This window comes from Microcaecilia unicolor, chromosome 6 (genome assembly GCF_901765095.1).
Source record: "Microcaecilia unicolor chromosome 6, aMicUni1.1, whole genome shotgun sequence".
Lineage (NCBI taxonomy): Eukaryota > Metazoa > Chordata > Amphibia > Gymnophiona > Siphonopidae > Microcaecilia > Microcaecilia unicolor.
In genome coordinates, this window is record NC_044036.1 from 14,194,861 (window position 1) to 14,213,888 (window position 19,028).

General features: G+C 45.5%; 1 protein-coding gene across 1 annotated transcript in view; it reads left to right on the plus strand.

Moving 5' to 3' along the window:
• Positions 1–18,646, plus strand: part of NSUN4 (NOP2/Sun RNA methyltransferase 4) — a 36,085-nt gene extending 17,439 nt beyond the window's left edge. The window contains exons 3-6 of the mRNA XM_030207318.1: positions 593–747; positions 4,421–4,581; positions 13,871–13,995; positions 18,179–18,646. Coding sequence (XP_030063178.1) covers positions 593–747; positions 4,421–4,581; positions 13,871–13,995; positions 18,179–18,452 — 715 coding nt within the window. The 3' untranslated portion in view covers positions 18,453–18,646. The remainder of the gene's footprint in view (positions 1–592; positions 748–4,420; positions 4,582–13,870; positions 13,996–18,178) is intronic.
• The last annotated feature ends 382 nt before the right edge of the window (positions 18,647–19,028 follow it).

The following is a 19,028-nucleotide window of genomic DNA, read 5'->3' on the forward strand; positions in this document are numbered from 1 at the left end:
GTAGTACCAGTATAGTATACACATTTACTAGGAACAGAAAGAGTTACAAAAGCCAGCAAAATCTGTCAGAGCACAGGCATTTTCCTTAATAGGGTCCTGTTATATAATAAAGAGCAGTTGGTCCATTCAAGTTTGACCTCTTGTAGGAAGATAATTCTCTTTAAAATTGGATTTTCTGACCTTCCCTTTTTGGTTCTTTTCAATCCTGAGCATAGAGCTTGCCGTGTTGTTTCAACACTTAAACCCTCCCCACATAGTATCTTACTACAAGATTTGGAACAATCTAAATAGCAGAACCAGGGATGCTGTTGCCCAATCATCTGACTGCTTGGGTTCTGTGACCTTCCTAGAGAGCACCCAGTCAGCATCAGCGTGGCTGAATTCTGCTGGAAAATAAAGACCAGATAGTCTGCCCTGTCTAAAGACCCCCTTTCTAGGTTAAATGATCGTATACATTGCCATACTTATGCAACACCAGCTCCCCCTGATGTCTCTACCTTGTTCCTCCCATGCTTTCCATGTGTCTCGAGCTGCTTAATTCCTGACCCTTCCTAGACTCCATTGACGAATTTGTTGGTTGTGTTCTCTACAGGCTGGACAGCCTAGGCTTGCTTAGCTACTATCTCATGGATGCAGCATCAATTTTACCTGTTTTGGCTCTCAATGTCCAGCCCGGAGATGACGTCCTTGATCTCTGCGCTGCGCCAGGAGGAAAGAGTCTAGCACTGCTGCAGATGGAGCGCTGCCGTAAGTAAAACCCGTGTGTTGTTTAGGAGAAGATATGTTGATCTCCAGACATTACAATGCAACAAGGCAGTGGGTAAAAAACCAGGAGTCCCAGAGTGATCCGGCCAACATTTGAGCACAAAGGTCTTTTTCAAGACCACTGCAAAAACAGTCTTCAATTTCCAGTATTGCTTTAATCTGGATCATCGCTATCATTCTCCACTTCGGCACTTAGACTCCTGATGTAGGCCTTTTGGCCGAAACACAACGTTGTGTCGAGTCGATATATTGATTACGTTAATATTTCTTTATTAATTTCAATTTTAAACAAAGATAAACCTCTTTGAATAGATACATCCAATTCAAACAACAGAAATAAAAGGAAATAATCTATACATCAATCTTATATTGAAAATGGCTTTTATAGTCCACTAGAATGGTATAAGGAGATCAAGGTGGATTGAAAAACCAAAGGAAGTTGGCTTAACCAAAGTAATTAAAGGAAGACAAGCATTAGTTTCTAAATTTTTAAGTTTTTTCAAGACTCATGGTTTGGAGTGGAATCTGGTTCCTCTTCATATCAAGGAAGGACCGCAATTGGTCAGGTTCGAAGAATATATATTTTTTCTCTTTGAATATCAGCATACATTTGCATGGGAATCGTAGCTGGAAGACCGCCCCTATATTAAGGGTCTCTTGTCTCATATCCAAAAATTTTTTTCTTCTCTGTTGTGTCCATCGTGCAATGTCTGGAAATATAGAGACTTTACTTCCTTTAAAGTCTGGATGAATATCTTTAAAATAAAGTCTCATTAAAGATTCTTTATCTTGCAAAAAGACGAAAGTAACAATTAAGGTTGCTCTAGTCTCTGTATTGTCCATCGACTGCTCTAGAAAGTTTGTTAAGTCCAAAATTTCAGATGGATTAATCTGTTTAAGAGTGTCTTGTTTTGGGGAGGTCTTCATTTCCAGGTAATATATTTTTTGAATTGGGGGTAATGATTGATCAGTGTATTTATATACCTCTTTTAAGAACTTCACAAACATATCCTTAGGAGTGACAAATTTGGATCTTGGAAAATTTAATAATCTTAAATTCAGGTTTCTTGACAAATTTTCAAGATTCTCAAGCTTCCTATGAGTTAGAATTCGATCCCCTGAAATTAATACTTGTTGTTGAGACATTTTCCCCATTTGTCCTTCCAAGTCAGTTTGTTTTTTCAATAACCCTTCAGTCTGAGATTTTAATGAGTTTATCTGTGCAGAATTATTCAAGGAGACAGTAATAAATGAGGTACAGACCTTGTGAAGTGATTCCAGGGCCGTCCAAATCGTCTCCAGCGATACCTCCTGGGGTTTAATCAGAGGCTGCATTGCCAGAACACAAGAAGTTACTTCTTCTTGTGTAGTTGTTATCGGCGAGTCCTCTAAGATTTCCCCCGGGGATATTCCGGTCGTACGCTGGGCTCCTTTTGCCAGCCCCAAGTTTACATCGGGCATCGCTACTGCAGCCGGAGTGCGCCACTCCTTCGAATCTGCGCTTCTATCCGCAATCGGCACAGCTCTTCCGGGTGCATGCGGTGGCGTCGGGGTCAACGGTCCCAGCGGGCTGAGCGAGAAATCGCTCTCCAGAGCGGGGCTCTTCCCAGCCCCGCTAATGGAAACGTCCGCGTTCGGAGTAGAAACCCAAGATGCAGGCAAAGACTGCTGTCCAGGCAAGGAAGTGCCCTGCTTCGGGAGGAGTGATCCCTTCGGCTTGCCCTTCCTTTTCGGCATTTTTCATCGAAGAAAAGGTAAATTGTAAAGGGTTATCAGGAGCGTCTTAATCATGCATCTTGCTTGGTCGCCATCTTGATCTCGCTCTCGATATATTGATTAATAAAATTTTGTTCATCTCCACTCTGGGACTCCTGGTTTTTTACCCACTGCCTTGTTGTATTGTGATTATCCGTGGGACTTCGTTGAGTTCTCCACGTTCGCGGATTCTCTACTGATCACCAGACGTTATCAAGTCCACCATTAAAGCACATGAGTTCCCAAGTCATCTAAGCACCAAACAGTAGTAAATCTCGCTACGTGTAATTTGATATGTTTTTTGTGATCAATCTCGTCAATCGCACTTCAAACAGGAACAGCGAACAGGGAGACCTTCTAGGTAGAAAAGGCAAACAAACAAGAGTAGAGGATGGCCAACAGACACTCCCAACACAGGAAACAGTACTTAAAAGAAGCTTTATTCTCCACTTGGACAAAAGGACCCGACACAGTCCGTGTTTCGGCATAATCAAATGCCTGCCTGAGGGGTCACATTGATGTTCCACCAGATAGTCAAAAGATAAATCTACCCAAAGAACTCCGGTTGGGAAACAGTCCAATTGCACAGCGTTACCAGAGAGACTGTTTCCCGAATGGAGTTCTTTGGATAGATTTATCTGGTGGAACATCATTGTGACCCCTCAGGCAGGCGTTTGATTACGCCGAAATACGGACCGTGTCTCGTCCTTTTGTCCAAGTGGAGAATAAAGCATCTTTTTTAAGTACTGTTTCCTGCGTTGGAGTGTCTGTTGGCCATCCTCTACCCTTGTTTGTTAATCGCACTTTAAACACCATATTTACACTGTCTTTTTTTTGGGGGGGGGGGGGGGCTTTTAATGATTTGATTTAGTTTATTTAGGCTGTACTTCAGCATCCATCCAAAGGTTGTGCTTATCAAACTAGAAAAAAATAGAAAAATGATTCTCTCATTGGGATGCAAAACGTGCACGAGTGATGTTGCTTCTTCTAGCAGGTGTCTTCCGTACGCAGCAGGACTCAGAGGGGGGAGGGGAGAGAGGGCAGAGAGGGAAGGAACACACACACTCCCACATGCACACAGAAGAAAACCTTGCTAGCCCCCGTTTCATTTGCATCAGAAACGGGGCTTTTTTACTAGTGTTGTTATATAGCGCTCTTTCACCTGCGAAGGTGGCAGGAGAAGGTTAGGTGACCTTTGTTGACCTACTTCTGGGAACCTGTTTCTGTTCAACTAGAGCACCGTGAGCCTTCATTCAGAGCCAGTTGGGGTTATTTTTCCCTGTGCTGTGACTTTATCACCATCCCTCACCTATCCCAGCCGTTACAGAAATACTTCTTTGCCATGGCCTGAAGATCACAACAACCCCTCAATTCAAAATGCAGTGCAGTGAGTGCAAATTCTAGAATGGCATCTGGGCATGCAGATTCTGCTCTAGAACAGTAGAGGAAGTCGGCCTTTACACCTCGTGCCCGCTTCTGCCATGTCAATAACAGGTGGAAACGTATGCTTCTAAACTTAGCACTTTAGCATGGAAATGCGAGCATTCGATACCCTGAGTGCCTAAATGTTTGACATGCCCATAAGGCTTCAGCTGACGGGGGCTGGGGACCACCGCCAGCAAAACCCAGGGGCCCAGAGGAAATTTGGGGGGGGGCATGGCCCCGTGGCCCCGCATAGCTACGCCACTGGTTGCACTGCCTGGGTAAGTGCTGCTTAATATCCCCTCCTGACCCGCTCAGTTCGATTTAACCTGGCAGGAGCGTCTCCTGCCCACTTCAAGTGTTTTTAAAATATTGGTCCTCTTGCGCTTTCCCCCCGGTCTCTGTAGACCTTGCCAGCCTTTGACTTTCCATATTTTGTAGTGCTTAAAAGCTCTCTCTTGTTTTCCCTGTCTGATAGGACATCTTACAGCCAATGATATATCTGCCTCCCGCACCGGAAGACTGCACACAATCCTTCAGAGCTACGTCCCCAGGGAGCTCCGTGCCCCAGGGAGCCTGCGCATCACATGCTGCGACGGCAGAAGCTGGGCAGAGGAGGAAGGAAGCACATATGACAAGGTCAGTAGGCACCCTGCTGAAATCATCTACACCAAATCCAAAACAGCTGTTTGAAGGCACAAAATCACAAGTTGCAGATTTTCTGGCAGCAGTGTGAATGAGTTTTTTTTATTATTTATTTGTTACATTTGTATCCCACATTTTCCCACCTACTTGCAGGCTCAATGTGGCTTACATAGTACCGGAGAGGCATTCGCCAGTCCGGTGACGAGACAAATAACAGGTGGTATTATCCTATACTAGTAAAAAAGGCCCGTTTCTGTAGGCAAGGAAACGGGCCTTAGGCAGGCAATTGCACCCCCCCCCCTCTCGTGCGAGAGAAAACTACCGCCGCCGTGTTGTTCTTCCCTTCCCGTAGGTTCTTCAATCTTGTCTGGAAGTTCCTCTGCGCGCGTCTGACGTCAGACGCACGGAGTTAAACTTTCTGAGAAGATGATTGAGGAACCCACCCGAAGGTAGTGCACAACAGCGGCGGGAGGGGGGGGTGCGTTTTTCGGCGTTCCGGGGGGGGGGGGATCGACAGGTTCGCGGGAGGGGGTGGGTTTCGAGGGGGCCGTAGCGCAGGGGGGTGACAGCTGGTTCCGAGGCAGTAGGAGTATTCCCTATTCCTCCCCTTGCCTTGGAATCAGCTGTGTTGACGTCAGTGACGTCCGTGCGTGTCTGCCTCGCAGACCACTTGCAACCAGGGAGGCACGGTCCCAAGCATAGAACGTTGGAGGTGAGAATTATTATATATAGGATAATAATTTTCACCTCCAACATTCTGAGGCTGCCTGGAACCGTGGATCATGTTGGAGTAGATAATAGTGATGTCACACAACCCACACCAGATTGGCCAGTAGAAGGGAGAGGGGCGGAGCCACGATACAGGGAGCAGCGAATCAGCACAACACGGGGAATGCACAGCAGCAGGAACAGAAGCCTCTCTCACACACAGTCACTCTCTCAAACATACACACTCGGAGGAAAACCTTGCTAGCGCCCGTTTCCTTTCAAACAGAAACGGGCCTTTTTTTACTAGTGGTTAAATAAGGAACATATGTTTCAGTTACAATGGGAATCAAGGAGAGGAAAGATTATTTAGTGTCCAGTTAATACTGAAACCAGTGGAAAGGATGTGATCTCTGTGGACAATTAGTGCAGTCCACTGGAGGGGACCCAACTGTGAAACCTGAATTTGCGTCCCACCACTTTGTGTAGTTAAGATTTTTGATTTCAGCGCTTTTTTTTTTTTTTTAAATTATTTTAAAATTAAACACAAATTCAAAAAGACAGTGCTAGCAAACAGAATAACAGTAACACAATTATTATTATTATTTGTAGCATTTGTATCCCACATTTTCCCACCAATTTGCAGGCTCAATGTGGCTTGCATTGGCCGTAATGGCGGTTGCCATTTCCGGGTAACAGAATTACAAATGATATTGTGTTAAGGTGCATACATGCCTGGTAGCAAACATGGAACATAACATGAATGGAACAGAACATGGTATGTATATACACTATGTGCATACATACATGGTGAAGAAGAATAAATTAGGTGGTGTATGAAGTGGAGGAGTGGTCTAGTGGTTAGGGTGGTGGACTTTGGTCCTGGGGAACTGAGGAACTGAGTTTGATTCCCACTTCAGGCACAGGCAGCTCCTTGTGACTCTGGGCAAGTCACTTAACCCTCCATTGCCCCATGTAAGCCACATTGAGCCTGCCATGAGTGGGAAAGCGCAGGGTACAAATGTAACAAAAATAAAATAGATACTATTGGAGATTCTACATGGAATGTTGCTACTATTGGAGATTCTACATGGAATGTTGCTACTATTGGAGGTTCTACATGGAATGTTGCTATTCCACTAGCAACATTCCATGTAGAAGGCTGCGCAGGCTTCTGTTTCTGTGAGTCTGACATCAGACTCACAGAAGCAGAAGCCTGCGCGGCCACATTGGTAATCTGCAAGGGCCGACTTCTACATGGAATGTTGCTAGTGGGACTCTGGGCAAGTCACTTAACCCTCCATTGCCCCATGTAAGCCGCATTGAGCCCGCCATGAGTGGGAAAGCGCAGGGTACAAATGTAACAAAAATAAAATAGATACTATTGGAGATTCTACATGGAATGTTGCTATTCCACTAGCAACATTCCATGTAGAAGGCTGCGCAGGCTTCTGTTTCTGTGAGTCTGACGTCCTGCACGTATGTGCAGGACGTCAGACTCACAGAAGCAGAAGCCTGCGCGGCCACATTGGTGATCTGCAAGGGTCGACTTCTACATGGAATAGCAACATTCCATGTAGAATCTCAAACAGTAGCAACAGTGGAGGAGTGGTCTAGTGTTTAGGGTGGTGGACGTTGGTCCTGGGAACTGAGGAACTGAGTTTGATTCCCACTTCAGGCACAGGCAGCTCCTTGTGACTCTGGGCAAGTCACTTAACCCTCCATTGCCCCATGTAAGCCGCATTGAGCCTGCCATGAGTGGGAAAGCGCAGGGTACAAATGTAACAAAGATAAAAATATAAATGGTGAAGAAGAATAAATTAGGTAGTGTATGAAAGTTCCTGAGTAATAAATTGGACAATAACACACATTAGGTCATCAACTATAGGGAGACCCTATTCGACATAAGGTTAAAGTGGTACTGCTTAATCATTGATATCAAAGAGGTAGATCAGTCATGTGATAAGAGTTCGGTTTAGTATAGATCCGTGTATAGTGTTGTTATTTGGTGTTTAAGATGGATGCTTCTGGTACGCCGTCTTGAAGAGATCTGTTTTCAGTAGTCTTCGGAAGATGGTTATGTCTTGCGTTGTTTTTATGGCCTAAGGTAGTGCGTTCCATAGCTGCGTGCAGATGTATGAGAAACTGGTCGCGTATGTGGATTTCTATTTTAGCCCTTTGCAGCTAGGGTAATGGAGATTGAGGAATGTGCGTGATGATCTTTTTGCATTCCTAATAGGCAAGTCTATAAGGTCTCTGACATGTAGGTCGGAGCTTCTCCGTGAACGATAGGAATGAGAACAGTACCATAACCTTAAAACGTAATCTCTCCGTCTCTCTTCGCCGTTTTTATGTTTAAATGTGTTTATTAAAAGACAAAATAGTACAGTTTGTAGGGCTATAGTCAAAATACATTTTAAGAATATTAACTACAAAACATACAATTAATAGCCTCCAACAGTTTCGCCAGTTTTCTCTTTACTTTGAATCTCCCCTTTTCCCCCCATCTTCCCTCCCCCCCTCCCTCCCGTCCCTCCCGTCTCTAAAGAGCAATTATGGATACGGAGGCAAAGAGTCACTATCTAGCTTAGCCTCTTATGGAGCTATCACACACAAAACTTATGTTTGATTTACAAAACCTGCCAGTGCTGCCAAATCAGGCCATGTCGGTTAGCTTCCAGAGGTCATTTCCTTTTAAAATTCTTAATCTCTAGGGCTTCGAGGATTCTAGACAAGCACCTCATTAATTTGTACTTTTTCTCTTACATCATTTCCCTCTGTTACCACGCCATGGAAAACACCTCCATTCAACCTTTAAGAATTCAAAATCCTACTTCTAGCCACCTCTGTTAATGAGTCCCAAAAAGGGGCCCATGTTTGGCAGAAAGACTCTCCTCTGGGTGAGGCCAGGTCGCCCACCGCTCTTCGTTCCAAAGAGCACAAAAAAATCATTCTCGCTCGCCATTGAGACAGGGTTGGTGAGTCTGGCGTTATCCATAATTGCAAGATAACCTTCTTACCCAGTAAAACCGTTTTTTTAAGAAACGGGCGCAACCCTATAGGTGGTCTTTGTACCAAGTGAAATTTATGGAATAGTAGCTGAGGCTTTTTCCGCCATGTAACCCTCCACATTTCCGACACATGACAACACACTTGCGTCCAAAATCTGGCTATTCGGGGACAAGCCCAGAACATGTGACCCAGCCCCGCTGGAGAGTGACCACACTTCTTACATCTATCTTCCTGACCTACATGCGCCCTCCATGCTCTATGTGGAGAAAAAAACATTCGAGACAGGAATTTATAGGCCGTTTCTTGCAGCGCCACGCTTTCAGAGATTTTGGGTAAATCCAGAAAGCATGCCTTCAAGTGATCAGATTTAACGTTCACTGGTAGTTCTTTATTCCATTGCATTGCCAATTGTTCGTAATCAATCTCACCTAATTGCTCACGTAGTTCCGAATGGTAATATTTTAAAGGGACTGACCCTTGAGCATCCAAAGCTAAAAGAGACATCAGTCGGCTCCATATTTGGGGACTCAAATGTGCAGGTGGAATAGATCGTAAATAATGTCTTAGTTGGAAGGAGGCAAAAAAATCTTTTCTAAGTACACCAAATTCTCTGTCTAATTCTTCAGTAGTTTTTAAAATACCCTCTTCTGAGTATAAGTGATGTATATAGCTAATCCCCCGTGTTTCCCACTCTAGGAAAAGTTTAGCCGAGCTCCCCGGGGGGAAGTGGTTGTTGCCTCTTATCGGCAATAGTGGAGTGCAAGTTGTAGAAAAAACAAATTTACGGCCCAGCCAACGCCAGGTTTGTCTTAATGGAGACACCACTGATGTGAAATACCGGGGTGTGTTTACTGCCCCTGGCGTAGCATGTAGCCATGCACTAAAGTGTCGGGGGGAGAACACCATGGTCTCTATACTAGTACACGAAAAGAAACTAGTGCCACGAAACCAATCAGAGAGGTGGCGCATATTACTTGCCACAGAGAATAACTTTAGATTTAAGAGTCCCAATCCCCCCTTAGCTCTAGAGAGATATAATTTAGAAACTGGTAACCTTGGTCTCTTCCCCTGCCATAAATATTTGGTCATTACCCTCGTCAACGTCTGATCATCCTTATGTTTAAGAAACAAAGGAAGCACTTGCAATACATAAACCCATTTTGGGACCAGAATCATGTTATAGAGGGCTATCCGCCCCATCAAGGATAGGGGTAAAGTCGTCCATGTTTGCAAAGTCTGTCTAGTTTTCAGTTTAAGGGGTTCTATGTTTTGGCTATAAAGGGTGGTCAGATCGGCTGTCAGCCATATGCCAAGATATTTCAATTTATCCTCTGCCCATGTTAATGGAAATGCCCCCTCCCAGGTCGAACGTATCCGTGTCTGGACTGGCAGAGCCATAGACTTACTCCTATTCAGGGCAAGGCCCGAGTAGAAGCCAAACTCCTCCAGAATTCCAAATAAATACAGGAGAGAGGATTGGGGTTTTGTTATAGTTACTAATATATCATCTGCAAAAGCTAAAGTTTTGAGCTCCCGCGAGTGTAATTTAATCCCCCGCACATCCGGGTCCCTTTGGATAGTGCATAACAATGGTTCAAGGTATAACAAAAATAAGAGTGGTGAGAGGGGGCAACCCTGTCTCGTGCCACATGCTATTGTAAAGGGGTTTGATTTCATACCATTAATCAATAATGACGCTTTTGGATTAGTGTATAGCGTTACAATAGCATTAAATATCCACCCTCGGATGCCAATATAATCAAGGACAGAAAAAAGGTAATCCCATCTCACCTTGTCAAAAGCCTTTTCGGCATCTAAGCTAACTAGCAGCAACGGTTCGTTCTTGGTAAGGCTCTGTGCAATGGCTAAACAGGCCTTCCTGACATTGTGACAAGGGTGTCTACCCCGCACAAACCCCACTTGACCCTCTCCCACTAATTTTGGTATTAGAGGGGATAAGCGTTCCGAGATGATCTTCGCTAAGATCTTTAAATCAACATTTATAAGAGATATAGGTCTATATGAACCTGGATTTTCTGGTGGTTTGCCCTCTTTTGGAATTAGGGTTATCAAGGCTTCATTAGACTCTCGCCTAAATCCCCCACATTCAATGGATTCCTCAAAAAAATCAAGAAGCGGGCCACCCACTTGTGGAAAAAGTAATTGATAGTACTCAGCACCAAATCCATCCGGACCCGGAGCTGACCCACGTTTTAATGATTTCACTACTCTTTGCAGCTCCTTGGCCCTGATAGGCATATTTAATTGTTCTAGCACTTCAGGGTTCAGACGTGGCATTCCAGAGTCTGCCAAGTAATCTGTTATGGACGGACCGAGTGGCGCCTCCGGGGCTTTGTATAGGTTTGCATAATATTGTTCCAATAATCTGACTACTTCCTCTGAGTTGTTTATTTGTCTACCCTCTGCATCTCGAAGTGTTGGTATAAACCTATTTCCCCCCCAGGTCTTATTCAGGCGGGCCAACAATTTCCCAGATTTATTACCATGTTTGTGGAAAGAGAAAGATCTATAAAAAAATTGTTTCTTTGTTCTCTCATGGATCATTGTATTAAGGGCTGCCAGAGAGGCCAGCATAACCTCCCTGGACTCTTTCGAGGGGCGTGCTATGTGTGCCCGTTTCGCTGCTTGATACGCTACTTCCAATTGTTTCACTCCCTTTGCCAATCTCTTTGAACGAGCACACATATAAGCGATTATATCCCCACGAATCACTGCTTTGGAGGTCTCCCAGAACAATCTAGCTTCCCCCGCATGGCCCCCATTCGTGTCAAGGAAATAAGACCATCTTTATTTCAAGTAATCCTGGAAGTCTGCGTCCTCTGCCAGATATCCAGGAAACCTCCAAACTTGGTGACGTAAACTAGTTGCTCCCACTTCCAGTTCAATCCAAATCATTGCATGATCTGAGATTTCCATTACTCCTATCTCTGCACGTGGTACTTGAGGAAACAAGACTGAGGATATTAATATATAGTCTATTCTCGACCATGAGCTATGTGCTCTGGATAAATGCGTATAGTCTTTAGATGTAGGGTGGGTTAACCTCCATGGGTCTATAAGATCTAAAGCGGTACTCAAATACCCCAATCCTTTACCCCTCCCAAACATTGGGCTTGTTTGCGGTCCAGAGCGGTCTTGGAGCCCATCCATGACTTGATTAAAGTCTCCTGCCACTATCCATGGGCTATGACCATATTGGATTCCTAGCCGAACCAGGTGTTGGAAAAAGGAATGGTCATATACATTTGGGCCATAAACATTAAGTAGGAAAACTTCTTGTCCCATTATGTTTAGCTGTAAAAGTATATATCTGCCCTCCCTATCTTTACAAATTAACTTTGATGTGCATTGCATATTTTTATGAATTAAAATTGCCACCCCTCCTTTTTTGCTGCCCGAAGATGCAAAATAACATTCTCCCACCCAACGTTGTCTAAGCTTTTGGTGCTCAGCGTCCGTTAATTTAGTTTCCTGAAGGCATGCTATTCCAGCTTTGTGGCGCTGCAACGCTGTCAAAATCTTTGTGCGTTTTATTGGGGAGGAGATACCCGATACATTCCATGAAATCAATCGGGGGGTTGGTGGCCTAGCCATCCTTTAAATAACTTGGTAACATAAATTAGACAACTTCCATATTCTTAGAGCTCCCGGGTGCCCAGCCCCCACCCAGCAGCCTAGTTTGTGTAACAGAGGTGGCCTACAGTCCTTTCCCAGTAACTTCCCATTCCTATCCGCCTCAGCATTGCAGCAGGTTTCACCCAAGCTTTGCACTTTTCCAGGTCCTTGCTGTAAAGATAACATTTGCTCCAATCGACAGGACTCCATAATCCAACATAAACAGTGTCTAGTTTTGTGCTTCTCCCTTCCCCCCTCCCCCCCCCCCACCATGCAAATCTAATCTCAATTCTACCCTGCTCTCCCATGACATCCCTACCCTCCCCCCTTAGACCTACCCTCTTCCCTACTCTATTCCCCATTTAGTCGCACCTGGGCCTACGTCACCAGACGCAACCCAAATTAGCCGCGTCCGGTGAGGGGTCAATAGGTGCCAACAAAGCCTCGTTCTCCGTCATTTTTAAATATCAACAAATTTCTGAACTTCCCTCCACCCTCTCCAAACCCCCAAACAACCGGGTTATACATCTCTCATAAAGCTTAGAGCACTTGCGAGCCAAATGACTCTAGTTCACTTATCATCGTTCCAGTCTTAGAATTGGCTCTCCAGCATCTGGGTGCCGCCAGTTTTACATCTTGCGTCCATTCTTCTGCACAACTGGGCCACTCGAACCCACAAACCAAGTGATCAACAAAATTCCAAACAGCCAACCTGGCAATCTCGATAATTGTAATCCAACAGGTGTTTTAATCACCTCCAGCCTTTCATGATGATCTCTCCGTAAAGCTGTTTTAATCAGTCTGCTGGCCCTGCTACCTGCTTATTCAGCCATTCCACGGCTACTTCTGGTTTATTAAAGGCTTTCCAGACTCCATTATCCATGATTTTTAAAGTCGCTGGGTATTGTAACATAAATCTGTGTTTCTTCTCCACCAGACTCGTGCAAACTGTCGAAAACGCCCGCCGCTGCATTGACAAGGCCGCGGAGTAATCCTGGAAAACACGGATGACTGCGCCATCATACTTAGTGGAGTCTCTGCATCCTTTATATGCCCGCAAAACGGCTGCTTTTTGTGAATAGTCGTGAAACTTTGCTATGATCACCCTCGGGCGCTGTTCTCTTGCTGGTCTAGGTCCCACGCGGTGGGCCCGCTCAAGACGTATTTGCCTCCCCTCTCCTGCTTCGGGAAAGTTCGCTTGCAACCAAGTTTCAAGAGTAGTTTTCAAATTGGCTTCTGATAAGGATTCCGCAAAGCCCACAAAGCGGAGGTTGTCTCGTCTTGATCTATTCTCCAAGTCCTCGATTCTCTCTGTATAATCTTGTATCAGGCGGGACAATCGTTCTAGTTCACCCGAACTTTCCTGGTGCCCCTCCTCCACCTCTGCCACCCGGGCTTCCAGCTCGCCCGTGCGCCGCGAGAGTTCCGAGGTCACCGCCGTTATGCCTGCTATTTGTGTCGATAACTGATCAAATTGTGGGGCTAATGCCCGCACAACTGCCTCCGTAAGCTCCGGTATGAGCGTCTCACCATTCTGGCTGGAAGGAAAATGTGCCGGCGAAACCGGCGCCATGTTGGATTCGACAGCTTTTGTTTTGTCTTCCTTTTTCTTTCCACTTTTCGCCGTTTGAGCCATCAGAGATCTCGTAATATACTTGTCCATATATTAAGAAAGCTGTTTTGCGCAGTTGGGGAGATTTTCAAGGGCGGGGATCGCCAGTTAAGTTGCTTTTTGAACGAGGCTTTGAGCAGCTAGAGTAGAGCACGTCTTCTGCCGCTCACTGCATCACGTGACCTCTCTTCGCCGTTTTTAATGGGTGACGTAGCAGTTGAAGACTAAGGTTAAGGCAAAACAAAGGGTTTAATACTGGGGTTTTACTTAAGACCATGGTTTAACCTTCGGGTTTGCTGTCTCTTTCCTCTTGTTCAGGTGCTAGTGGATGTCCCGTGTACGACTGACCGACACTCCCTTCTGGAGGAAGATAACAACATCTTTCATAAGATGAGAACAAAGGAGCGGCAGAGGCTGCCCATGTTGCAGCTGGAATTGTTAATGTAAGTGAGGCACAAGAATATCAAATGCATTACCCTTACTCATTTATATAATCCTATGGTATATGGTGTGGATTGTTTTATTTTTGTTACATTTGTACCCCGCGCTTTCCCAATCGTGGCAGGCTCAGTGCGGCTTACATAGGGCAATGGAGGGTTAAGTGACTTGCCCAGAGTCACAAGGAGCTGCCTGTGCCTGAAGTGGGAATTTAACTCAGTTGCTCAGTTCCCCAGGACCAAAGTCCACCACCCTAACCACTAGGCCACTCCTCCACTGTTGCTACTATTTGAGATTCTACATGGAATGTTGCTATTCCACTAGCAACATTCCATGTAGAAGTCGGCCCTTGCAGATCACCAATGTGGCCGCACAGGCTTCTGCTTCTGTGAGTCTGACGTCCTGCACGTATGTGCAGGACGTCAGACTCACAGAAACAGAAGCCTGCGCAGCCTTCTACATGGAATGTTGCTAGTGGAATAGCAACATTCCATGTAGAATGTCCAATAGTAGCAACATTCCATGTAGAATCTCCAATAGTATCTATTTATTTTTGTTACATTTGTATCCTGCGCTTTCCCACTCATGGCAGGCTCAATGCGGCTTACATGGGGCAATGGAGGGTTAAGTGACTTGCCAAGAGTCACAAGGAGCTGCCTGTGCCTGAAGTGGGAATGGAACTCTGTTCCTCAGTTCCCCAGGACCAAAGTCCACCACCCTAACCACTAGGCCACTCCTCAGCTGCTGCATCAATCCATCATTGTGCAATCAGCCACGATGAAGACTAAGAGCTTTCACTCCTGCTCCAATGCACCCATTGGGAACTAATGTAAGACCTCCTGGGTTGTTGCTCACTGCTTCCAGTTCATCCTTTTTCCACAGCTTGTTACTGGAGAAGTCAAAAGGTACTGTGGCATGCTTCCCAGCTGAAGCCAAGAACGTCATGTCCCTCTTATCCTCTATGACGTTGGGGAATGTGGAAAACATCAACCAGTTGGCATTTGACTCTTTTGAGGCTTCCTCTCACACTGTCTGATGTTCCATCACAGCTTAAATGCATGGCATGGCTCAGTGCCTTGGGTTTCCGTGAAGACATCCACAAATGGCTGACACCCCCTGGCAATGGTGTGCTGGTAAATTTTTAACAGGCTCTCTCTCAAAAAAAAAAAAAAAACCCCAAAAAAACAGCCAACAGGAAAGAATGCAACCGTTTCAAGTGCAGGAAATTTAAGGCATGACCCAGTTTCCACTTGACATAGTAGAAGATGCGTTTTTGTTTTTTTTTTTAATGTGCAAGACAAGCAGGAAGACTGACGAATGCATAACATTGGGTGTCTATATTTACATTCTGGGTACGCATGTAAATGATTAGAATACCACCTAAGCCAGTGACGGCGAACCTTTCAGAGACCGAGTGCCCAAACAGCAACCCAAAATCTAATCATTTATCGCAAAGTGCCAACAGGGCAATTTAACCTGAATAACAGAACTTATAAAAGCATTTGGCATGCTTTTGAATAATTAATGTTTGGTAACATTTTTGTGGTTGGTGTCAAAGTGTCGTCTGACACTTGATGTGCGACACACAACACTTTCATTACACAGAATACATAACGCTTTTCCATTGCATTCAGTAACTCCAAATGACTCTGTCCAGACCTCTCGGAATGATCTGGTAAACAGGTTGTCTCCCCGGTCCACCTCTGTGCCCCCCCCCCCAAATTGCAGAGCTGGCTATAGCCGGGGAGAGAGCCTGTGGGGGGGGGGGGGGGGGGGGCAATGCATTACTCCAGGAAAAAAAATTAAATGATCTCAGGTTCCAATCTAATTCATGTTTTTAATATAGGATAAAATGCCATAAATAAGTAAATAAATATAAACTTTTAACGTTCAGCACCTGATTCTCAAAGTGGACATATTCCAAACACTATAATGAAAATAAAATGAATTTTTTTCTACCTTTGTTGTCTGGTGACTGTTTTTCTGATCATGCTGGCCCAGTATCCGATTCTGCTGCTATCTGTCCTCTTAACTCCATTTCCAGGGCTTCCTTTCCATTTATTTCTTTACTTTCCGCCTTTCTTCTTCATTTCTTGCCCTACATCCGTAAGTAAAAGCTGGGTCCTCCGCAGACTTGACTGTCCAGTGGATCCAGCTTCTGCCTATTTTCTTCATCCATGTGCAGTTTTTCTCCTCTCTTCCTTTTCCCTCATCTCATCTCCTTCCTCACTCTTAGGCAGGGAAAGATCCCCAGTCTTTCCTGCCCGCTGCCGGCGCTGACTCTCCCGCGGCGCTACTGCATCGCTCTTTAAAGTGGCTGCCCGAGACTTACAAGGGCGGTCTCCAGACTTCAGCAGAAGTCTTGCGAGGCCGCCGCTGGAAGTCTCGGCCGCCATTTTTAAAGAGCAATCTGGCAGCAGGGGAGAGTCGGCGTCAGCAGCGGGCAGGCAAGACTGGGCATCTTTCCTGCCTGCCCCGAAGAATGCCTTCTTCAGGTACTCGGAGGGACGAGTCTGGCTGAGGCGACAGCGCGCGTGCCAACAGAGAGGGCTCTGCGTGCCCTGTCTTGCACGTGTGCCATAGGTTCGCCATTACTATTTTATTTTAGTTATATTTGTACCCCGCGCTTTCCCACTCATGGCAGGCTCAATGCGGCTTACATATACAGGTACTTATTTGTACCCGGGGCAATGGAGGGTTAAGTGACTTGCCCAGAGTCACAAGGAGCTGCCTGTGCCTGAAGTGGGAATTGAACTCAGTTCCACTAGCAACATTCCATGTAGAAGTCGGCCCTTGCAGATCAGCAATGTGGCCACGCAGGCTTCTGCTTCTGTGAGTCTGACGTCCTGCACGTACGTGCAGGATGTCAGACTCACAGAAACAGAAGCCTGCGCAGCCTTCTACATGGAATGTTGCTAATGGAATAGCAACATTCCATGTAGAATCTCCAATGGTAGCAACATTCCATGTAGAATCTCCAATAGTAGCAACATTCCATGTAGAATCTCCAATAGTATCTATTTTATTTTTGTTACATTTGTACCCCGTGCTTTCCCACTCATGGCAGGCTCAATGCAGCTTACATGGGGCAATGGAGGGTTAAGTGACTTGCCCAGAGTCACAAGGAGCTGCCTGTGCCTGAAGTGGGAATCCAACTCAGTTCCTCAGGACCAAAGTCCACCACCCTAACCACTAGGCCACTCCTCCACTGTTGCTACTATTTGAGATTCTACATGGAATGTTGCTATTCCACTAGCAACATTCCATGTAGAAGTCGGCCCTTGCCGATCACCAATGTGGCCGCGCAGGCTTCTGCTTCTGTGAGTCTGACTGCAGGACGTCAGACTCACAGAAAAGAAGCCTGCGCAGCCTTCTACATGGAATGTTGCTAGTGGAATAGCAACATTCCATGTGTAGAATCTCCAATAGTAGCAACATTCCATGTAGAATCTCCAATAGTATCTATTTTATTTTTGTTACATTTGTACCCCGCGCTTTCCCACTCATGGCAGGCTCAATGCGGCTTACATGGGGCAATGGAGGGTTAAGTGACTTGCCCAGAGTCACAAGGAGCTGCCTGTGCCAGGAATCGAACTCAGTTCCTCAGTTCCCCAGGACCAAAGTCCACCACCCTAACCACTAGGCCACTCCTCCACTGTTGCTACTATTTGAGATTCTACATGGAATGTTCCAACATTCCATGTAGAAGTCGGCCCTTGCAGATCACCAATGTGGCTGCGTAGGCTTCTGCTTCTGTGAGTCTGACTGCAGGACGTCAGACTTACAGAAATAGAAGCCTGCGCAGCCTTCTACATGGAATGTTGCTAGTGGAATAGCAACATTCCATGTGTAGAATCTCCAATAGTAGCAACATTCCATGTAGAATCTCCAATAGTATCTTTTTTATTTTTTTACATTTGTACCCTACACTTTCCCACTCATGGCAGGCTCAATGCGGCTTACATGGGGCAATGGAGGGTTAAGTGACTTGCACTTACAGTTACACCAAAGTTTTACATGTGTATCTCACCCATTAAGCTACTAGTCTAGAAAGGAAAGTAGGCACTTAATATAGAGGTGCATTTTTTACAGAATTAGTAGCCAGGAGTTGAGCAAATGAACTGTGGAATGAGTTTGCCGTGTTGGAGGTGCTTTGTGTAATCTGAATTGTATTCTTTTTCTCGGTAGTGCTGGAGTGCTTGCTGCGAAACCCACAGGAGAAGTGGTCTACTCCACGTGCTCTCTCTCGCAGCTGCAGAACGAATACGTGGTCGAGAGGGCGGTCAGTGTAGCCGCGGAACATGGAGTGAACGTCCACGTTGAAGACTTGAGCTTCTTCCGTGGCCTTTTCCAGGACACCTTCTGCTTCTTTGATGGTTGCAGGGTGGGGGAGCTGGTCCTTCCCCACCTAACTGCAAACTTTGGGCCAGCGTACTTCTGCAAACTGCGCCGGGTCACATAGCAGCTCTGGCGCCAATTGAGCTCTGCAGAAGAGCAGCACTGGGCTTCATCCGCGTGGAGTTGAGTGCAGGTCTGGCTGTTTTCAGAACTGTCAGAAGAGGCAAATCGCCCCCATCCCTCCAGAGAAAATGGATTTCTCTTTAATAAAGTATTTCCTGTCTGTCCTAATAATAAAGGCTGTGATTATGGTCTGGATTGCAAAACTTCTGTACTTTATTCCCCAGGGATTAGAGCAGGAGATAATAATCCAAAATATATCTGGAACCTGTCAGCCTCCGGTGTATGAAACTGAGATGTACTAAAGTTACAGTTAGTAATCAAACATATCATTAAAATCATCTGCAGTACCTGAAGAGTGGAGGGTGGCCAGCGTTATTCCAGTTTTTAAAAAAGGACTCCGGGGTAATCGGGGAAACTACAAACTGGCAATCCAGTAAAAAATGATTACAGTGAATAAAATAGCTCAAAACATAAATCTGTGGTTCTCAAACCTGATCCTGGAGGCACCCCAGCCATCCGGGTATTCAGGATCTCCACAATGAATATTCACGAGAGAGATTTGCATGGAGTGGAAGCA